The 9,068-nt window shown below is 38.0% G+C and overlaps 2 protein-coding genes across 2 annotated transcripts in view; one reads left to right on the plus strand and one right to left on the minus strand.

The window, feature by feature from the left end:
- The first annotated feature begins 2,871 nt into the window (after window positions 1–2,871).
- On the plus strand, window positions 2,872–4,853 carry dio3a (iodothyronine deiodinase 3a). The gene has a single exon (XM_067367529.1). The coding sequence runs from the start codon at window positions 2,917–2,919 to the stop codon at window positions 3,691–3,693; it is 777 nt and encodes a 258-aa protein (XP_067223630.1). The 5' UTR covers window positions 2,872–2,916; the 3' UTR covers window positions 3,694–4,853.
- A 4,039-nt stretch (window positions 4,854–8,892) lies between these two features.
- The window catches only part of ppp2r5ca (protein phosphatase 2, regulatory subunit B', gamma a), a 21,035-nt gene continuing 20,859 nt past the window's right edge, over window positions 8,893–9,068 (minus strand). The window contains exon 15 of the mRNA XM_067366800.1: window positions 8,893–9,068. This exon is cut by the window's right edge and continues 1,205 nt beyond it. The gene's annotated coding sequence lies outside the window, so the exon portion shown is untranslated.

Here is a 9,068-nt window from a genome sequence, read left to right on the forward strand (position 1 = left end):
TTGGGAAAGAACTCCTGTGACTCGAAGAGACAAAAGTTAAGCAGCACATCCAACAGAATGAAACCGTGTCTGTCAGCAGGACGCGGTGGAGAAGCTGCTTCCATGGAAACTAATCCGGTTTTCATCTGAAGACCGAGACCACGCTCTTCCTCATCTAGACATGCACTTGTTTCTTCTGACATGATTTTCATGTGTCATGATTCATTCCTGTAATCTTGAAGAATGCCACGATCATAGTAGATTTGAAAGATTGTTTTGTTGTGATTCGCTTCATATGACTGAATAACAAAATCTGCTCGCTTAATCACAGGTCAGTTCTTACAGCAGTTTTCATAGATATAGAGTTTAAGTGGACAAGTCATCATGAAAGTGAAGTTTCGCTGGTCTTTTCTTCTCTATTGTGTCGTATATCCGAGTGAAACGCTTCGCAAACAAGAACAAATGTAGGGCGGGGCTTGATTGTGTCTGTGGGGAATTGATTGGATGGTTGTGGTTTGCTATTGGTGGATCTCATGCCCCGCCCTCGTCATCAGTGTAAGAAAAATGATGAGGACTTAGATGATCTCGATGAAGAAGAAATCTTTTATTCCAGAATAGCAGTAGCAACTTCAGAAGACAGCACTTCGGGTTCAACAGAGTCAGACTGAACCCCGAGTCCCCGCTAGACATGTAAATGAAGCTTTGTCTTAATGTTCTCGATACTGCACCATATGGGCACACCCAAATGGTGAGGTGATAAAATAATCCAAAACCCTTGATTCTCATATTCATGTATTCATTTTAACACAGGATGGTTCTTGATGGCTCATTGCCGCACCCACACTATAAGTGATATAGTATCACCCAGGTGGTACTGTTTACATATTACTATTGTGTCCATGATAATTATGCTCTTATCAGGGAAGGATCATAGTCAAAAGCATATTTCAGAGAGGAAGTTAGGTCGGAGCAGACTATAATCTCTTATATCAGAGAAGAGATGCTGCAAGAGGAAGATATTCTGATTCAAGATTACCAGAACATGAATTTAACACAATAATGATGTGCAGCGATAAATCACACTGCAATATTACATTAAAAAAACAAGAATTGTCCATTTTGATTTCATGGGGACTTTAATGTTGTTGTTGTTCTCTTCTCCAGGCATCAAGCGTGTCGTCCTTCACGTACTCACATGTAACGTATACCGCTCATGTACGTACTTCCTCAACATACTAGCGCTGTGTCCTATTTTCGTCTGGCTTCTTCTTCGAACATCACAGAATGCATTCTGAACTTATGACCTTAACCTGCGACATATTTCAAGCGCAACACGATACAGAATCGGACATGTTTAGGTTGCAGTGTGAAACAGTAATGCATGTCTGACACGAGCAAAGGCTGTTTTTAGATTAGCACTCAGATCATATATATGAGAAACAATAAGTGATGCAGCTGTGAACACTGTTGGCAGATTTCATGATCAAATCAGAAATGGTGATTAAATATTTCACTTCTGATTAATTCAAGGAATGGAATGAGTGACAGAGAGTCATGTGAATCATTAATTCAACCAGTTTGTTCAAAAATGTTGATTCATTCAATCATGCATTAAATTGTGATTCACAAGCTCTTAATTCGATTCTAGTTCATTCGGGCATTTTCACAGCATTTCTACAATGCAAATGAATGCAAATCTGGATCACTCCTATTAGGTTTTTGAGGAAAACATTCCAGGATTTTTCTCCATATAGTGAACTTCACTAGGGTTCATCCGTGACCTTTCCAACATGATTACGTCATGCGTGGAGCATCACAGAGCAGCGCAAGACGAGCATTTGTGGTTAAAAAGTATATAATTGTTATCTTTTTTAGTAAATGTCTGATGGTTTCTCTAGATGAGACTCTTATTCCTCGTCTGGGATCATGTAGAGCTCTTTGAAGCTGCACTGAAACTGACATTTGGACCTTCAACCTGTTGAACCCCAGTGAAGTCCACTATATGGAGAAAATGCTGGAATGTTTTCCTTAATTTCTTTTCCACTGAAGAAAGAAAGACATGAACATCTTAGATGACATGGAGGAGAGTAAATTATCAGAAAAATTTAATTCTGAAGTGAACTAATCCTTTAATGCAGGATGGATTCTGATTGGCCGTCAGAGTTTATGGTCCTCAGTGTAAACGGGTCTTAATGCTTAGTACTCAAGATCTGAAAACATCTGAAATCTAATTCTTGAAAGCGTGTAGTGTGCTTGATGAACAATTTTTTTCAACCTCCTCGAGAGAATTAAAAACCATTTGCTGTGAAGTTTTTTTGACCGCTTTGTGCTCATAATAGGAGTGATCCAGGTTTGTTGCATCACTTTGCAGTGTAGAAACGCAGTGAGATCATTGAGCTGCAGCAGAAAGGTTGAAGGCTTGAAGCTGGAACCTCCTTTTGCACTTCAGAGTTCCAGAGTTAAAGACTGATTGAATCTCCTGTAGTTTGTTTCTGGTGTGAGGCGGCAGTGAATACACAATGATTCGTGTGTAACTGAGCTGCTCAGAGATCGATCAAGACCCAAGTTGATGGTGAGAGTCGCGAGCGCCGCCTAGTGTCTGCAGGTGATGATGACACGATCCGACTCTCACGGGCTCCAGTCCCTTCAGATCATATGAACTTTCGCCGCGCTTCCATTCGTGCGCAACAGACAAAGTTCTGAAGTCTTTGACGCGATCAAGAGTGTTTTCATTTTCAAATGTAATCCGGTGTCACTCCGGTCCTCGACGGAATGCCATTTTCGCGTGATATTCCTGACTGTGGTTTATTCCAGCATGTGTTTGGAGGCGGAGTGACTGACTGACATCCATTCATCATATAAAAGGGAAGTTGAGCGGCTGAACATCAGAAACTCTCTCTCTCTCTCTCTCTTTCTCTCGCTGTCATATGATTGATCATGAATACGGTGAAGGCGCTGAAAAGCGCGCTCGTGTGTTTGGTCATCTTACCGCGATTTCTCGTCGCCGCGTTCATGCTGTGGTGTCTTGATTTTCTGTGCGTGAGAAAGAGAGTTTTATTCCATCACGGCGAGGAAGAGGAGGAGGATGAAGACCCTCCGCTGTGCGTCTCCGACAACAACCGCATGTTCAGCTGGGAGTCGCTCAAAGCGGTTTTCCACGGACACAAGCTGGACTGGATGAAGTCCGCGCGCCTCGGCCACGCAGCGCCCAACAGTGAAGTGGTTCCGCTCGCGGAGCTCAAGCGCAAACGCATCCTGGAGTTCGCGCGCGGTCAGCGGCCGCTGGTGCTGAATTTCGGCAGTTGCAGCTGACCGCCGTTCATGAAGCGCCTGAAGGTGTTCCAGCGGCTCGTGCTTCAGTACGCGGACATCGCCGATGCTCTGGTGGTTTACATCGAAGAGGCGCATCCGTCCGACGGCTGGATCAGTTCCGACGCGCCGTATCAGATCCGCAGGCACCGGAGTCTGGAGGAGCGACTGAGCGCCGCGCGGCTGATGGAGCGCGAGGCGCCGGGCTGCGCGATAGTTGCCGACAGCATGGAGAACTCTTCCAACAGCGCGTACGGGGCTTATTTCGACAGACTTTATATCGTGCAGGACGGGAAGGTGGTGTATCAGGGCGGCAGGGGACCGGAGGGATACCGGATCTCCGAGCTCCGACACTGGCTGGATCAGTACCGCGAGCGTCTGCGCGATGCCGTGATTCGACTGTAGAAGTGAGGCGACTTTCACGAGCTGCTGCGGGAAGAGAAGAGTTTCCCGGGACCGACTGACCTCGTCCTGACTGTTTCCAGCCGAGAGCATCTTCTGTGGAAGCTCATTCTCGACACAGAAGGAGAAAAAATCACGCTTTTGTCAATTATAATAGACACAAAAATATCTCATAGCCACTTTAATCTCAAAATGATCATTTAGTACTTCATAACTTTGACTTTTTATACCATAATTTCGACTTTAATCTCATAATTATGATTTAGTACTTCATAACTTTGACTTTTTATCCCATAATTTCGACTTTAATCTCAAAATGATCATTTAGTACTTCATAACTTTTTTTTATCCCATAATTGTGACTTTAATCTCAAAATTATGATTTAGTACATCTTAACTTTGACTTTTTATCCCATAATTGCGAATTTAATCTCAAAATTATGATTTAGTACATCTTAACTTTGACTTTTTATCCCATAATTGCGAATTTAATCTCAAAATTATGATTTAGTACTTCATAACTTTGACTTTTTATCCCATAATTTCGACTTTAATCTCAAAATTATGATTTAGTACTTCATGACTTTGACTTTTTATCCCATAATTTCGACTGTAATCTCATAATTATGATTTAGTACTTCTTAACTTTGACTTTTTATCCCATAATTTCGACTTTAATCTCAAAATTATGATTTAGTACTTCATAACTTTGACTTTTTATCCCATAATTTCGACTTTAATCTCAAAATTATGATTTAGTACTTCATAACTTTGACTTTTTATACCATAATTTCGACTTTAATCTCAAAACTATGATTTAGTACGTCATAACTTTGACTTTTTATCCCATAATTGCGACTTTAATCTCAAAACTATGATTTAGTACGTCATAACTTTGACTTTTTATCCCATAATTGCGACTTTAATCTCAAGACTATGATTTAGTACGTCATAACTTTGACTTTTTATCCCATAATTGCGACTTTAATCTCAAAACTATGATTTAGTACGTCATAACTTTGACTTTTTATCCCATAATTGCGACTTTAATCTCAAAATTATGATTTAGTACGTCATAACTTTGACTTTTTATCCCATAATTGCGACTTTAATCTCAAAACTATGATTTAGTACGTCATAACTTTGACTTTTTATCCCATAATTGCGACTTTAATCTCATAATTCTAATTTAGTATGTCATGATTTTGACTTTTTCTCATAACTATTATTTTCGATCTTAATCTTTTTTTAAATTTTTAAATTACATAATTATGACTCAGTATTGCATAATTGTCTTATCTCATAATTTCAACATTTTTTTATCCCTTTATTATGACTTAAAGTCATAATTTTGACTTATCTCATAATAGTATGGCATAATTATTACTAAATATGTCATAATTTGGAATAATATTTGTCATCTCATAATGATGACATTTTATCTTTTAAATCAAAATCATGACATTAAATTATAATTTAGTATATTATAACTTAGTGTTATAATTTCAATTTATAATTTTAGTATGATATCATTTTGATTTTATATAAATTATATAAATCATAACTTTTTACCTCATAATTATCACTTAGGTCATAATTTTGAATGTCGAATTTTTGTCATAATTTTGACTTAGTATGTTTTTATATCATAATTTTCACTTTTTATCTCATAATTTCGACTTTAATCACAATGTCAACTTTTTATCTCATAATCATGACTTTTTAAAATTTAGTATGTCATGATTTTGACTTTTTCTACTATTACTCATAATTATTTTCACATAAATCAACAGCATTTCAAAACTTTTTATATCATAATTGTGACTCTGTATGAAATAGTTGTCTTTTATCTCATAATTTTGACTTTTTATCTCATAATAGTATCTCATAATTATCACTAAATATGTCATAATTTGGACTATATGTCAAATTTTTATTTCATGATTTTATCTCTTGACTTATCTCATAATTTTAGTAATATAATTTTGATTTTATATCAATTATAACAGTATGTCATAACTTTTTTCTTATAAGTATCACTTAGTAGGTTATAATTTTGACTTTTTGTCAAAATATTGAATTTTTGTCATAATTATGACTTTTTCTGACTCGTCTTTTTATCTCATAATTTTCACTTTTTATCTCATAATTTTCACTTTTTATCTCATAATTATGACTGTCATGATTTCAACTTTTTATTTCATTATTTTGATTCAAATTTGAAATCTCGAATTTGTCAATTATAACTCAGTATGACTACTGATCTGATAATTTCAGCTTTTTATGTCATAGATATGAAGCAGAAAGTCATGATTATGATTTACAGAAGCATGATTTTGTTCTTCCTGTGGCAGAAAGAGCTTCCACATGACGTGTCTGTTTTAGTTTTTCACACACCTGCACAAACGCTCGCTCTCTTTCCCTCCTGTATTTTGTGTGAAGGTCGATTTTTAAAAGGTTCGCAACCAGAAGATCGACACTGATGTCTAAAATACAGGACAAATGTAAATTATTCCTTTTTATCAAAGCCATTTCGTAATAAAACATTTCATCTCTGGAGGCTTGTGGACGATATCTCATCAGCATGTGTTGTGCTGATAGTATGTGAATTATACAGTAATTATCATTCAGTTAATGAGACTCAATTAAACACTGATTCAGTTCAAAGAGCCACATTCACTCTTTATTTGCTTCACATATCCTGATAGTCACTCTGGTTCAGATGAACATCATCTTTCTGATGAAATCTGGAGATGCAAATACAGTATTGAACATATTTTCACTCTGATGTCAATCATCTGTTTGATGTTTTCGTGATGCAGCATCATTCTGGATCAGACGCACCTCTCGCAGATATGGATTCATCACTGACACTGATTTACAGACTCATGTTAGTGTTTGTGACTCGATGGGGCAGAATGTCATTGAGCAACATAGAAAGCACACAAAAATATGAGATAAAAGATTGGCTAAATTGCTGCAAAATAATATGTTTTCAACCAAAAATAATTGTATTTCACAACTGTCCATCTGTCAGGCACACACACTAGGAAAACCGTGTGAAACCAGAAAACAAGGACATATTCTGGAAAAAAAGTCCAAAAACACCCACGCTTGTCCTTATTTTAAGTGATTATGTAAAAATAAGTGGACGTGCAACAGCGTCATCATCAGCTGTGTTTCCATCCAAATCTGAGAATTTAACTTGTGCACAAAATTAGAATATGACAAAAAACATCTGAGAATAAAGCAGTTTCCATCCCATGTGTTCAAGAGAACAAAATCATCATTTCCTGGAGCAAAATATCAGTAATAACCTGTAAGTTTCTTCAATCAGGCTCTTTTCTCCTCCATCAAAAATGAGTTCATCTCAGAGCGTCAGACGAAACACAATAAACGCTGTCACGTGATCTTGTGTTCGGATGCTGGTGTTTGGGAACACAATCGTGTGAGACGCTTCTGGAGGAATGAAACCAAATCATTCTGATGACAGACTTTGACGTTTCAGAACCACCAAACCAACATTTGAGATGCTGCGATGTGATTGGTCCGCTGGTTAGTGCAGTTATCCAATCACAGCCTCTGCTGAGCCAAGGTCACATGACGGTTTTTGTTTTTATTCGGTAAATGTGTTTCTGTCGTAGTTTATGCGCATGTCTACTAATCTGATTAAGAAATTAGCTGCCTCAATAGAGCATATACGGTTTTTATTTTAAGAATTTATGCGCATCTTGCCGTTTCCATTCAGCATTTTTTTTATGCAATATCCCAAACTTTGCATGACAATATTTGTAAGGAAGCACAGCTACTGAATGCAGATATTCATGAAACATCACCTGATGGCTTTTGTTAGAAGCTCAACATTAGCTGGTCAGTGCTTGAGTTTTGAACCCAATCATCACTTTAGTTCTGGATTATGGATGTTCTGATGGATTGGGCTCATATGACACCGGTTCTGCTGCTGAAGTCTAATTATAGTGTTTTTGCCTCTCAGTCTAAAGTAAAATGTCTTTTCCAGTTGCTTGGTTACTGTTTTCCCTGCAAAACTATAAAGAACTTTTGACTTGCTTTTCCTTTTATTGGATGAACAATATCTGAGCTGTCAGAAAATACTGAAAGACTTGATTTACAGTTTCATCTTCATGTGTGTGTGTGTGTGTGTGTTTAGTTCAGTATTGACTCTTCTTGAACTGTCACATGTACACAGAATGAATGCTGTTATTCCTGTGATTAATCCATATGACCTGAAATTAACCCTGATCAACACACACACACACACACACACACTTATTTGTGAAATCAACAGTTTCCCCGTAAGATAATCATGTGTTTCCAGAAGCAGTGATTGTCTGTTTAATTCAGGCCATCTGGAAGATTCACTTTATATTCAGGATTTGTACATGATCAGCGCTGCCAGGGAACCGCTTCAGCCTTTTACCTTATCACTCCCATCATGCACTTCTCCAGTGAGTATTAGCATGAGCGCTAAAGTCCTGTTCTCTGACGTCATCGCTGCTTCCATTATTAATCATCGTTTATCTGCGAGCCGAGCTCGGCCTGCTGAAAGCACAGTGACGCTGATGATGTGACGTTAAACATAATCAGATCATCTCTCTTCTGCATGAGATTTGGTTCCAGAATGTAGGAATTTCAAGTCATTTTTTCTTATTAAAGGGGTGGTTGATTATGATTTGACTTTTGTAACTTTAGTTAATGTGTAATGTTGCTGTTTGATCATAAACAACATCTGCAAAGTTACGACACTCAAAGTTCAATGCAAAGAGAGAGATTTTCTTTTACAGAAATTGATTTTAAACGGCTGGTAAGGACTACAACGAGCTTCTTCCTGGGTTAGTGACATCACTAACCCTAAAATTTACATAAACCCCGCCCCTGAGGACACACAACAAAGGGGGCGGGGCCATGTTGGGCTGCTTTAGAGAAGAGGAAGAGTTGTTGTAGTCGAGTGTTGTTGTCATGCCGTCATTTTACGCCAAACGAGGGTCAATTCAACACAAAAGATGAACATGACGGCACATGCTAGTGGATGAGTTGAATCAACTCCACAGCAACTACATCAATTTATCCACTAACCATTCAGAAACGTCTAAAAGTTGTAACTTCTTCCTGAGTCTCTCCATCAGTGTCGACTCCGGTTTGAACAATGTAAGGCTGAACACTTTCCTCATTTTGGCTGCGTGAGATTCTCCAGCTTTGTTGTTGTTGAGCTGTTAAAGCTCCGCCCTCTTCTGGAAAGTGGAGCTCATTTGCATTTAAAGGGACACACACAAAAACGGCGTGTTTTTGCTCAAATTTGACAAGCTATAATAAATGATCTGTGGGGGATTTTGAGCTGAAACTTCACACACACATTCTGG

This window comes from Chanodichthys erythropterus, chromosome 18, assembly GCF_024489055.1.
Source record: "Chanodichthys erythropterus isolate Z2021 chromosome 18, ASM2448905v1, whole genome shotgun sequence".
NCBI lineage: Eukaryota > Metazoa > Chordata > Actinopteri > Cypriniformes > Xenocyprididae > Chanodichthys > Chanodichthys erythropterus.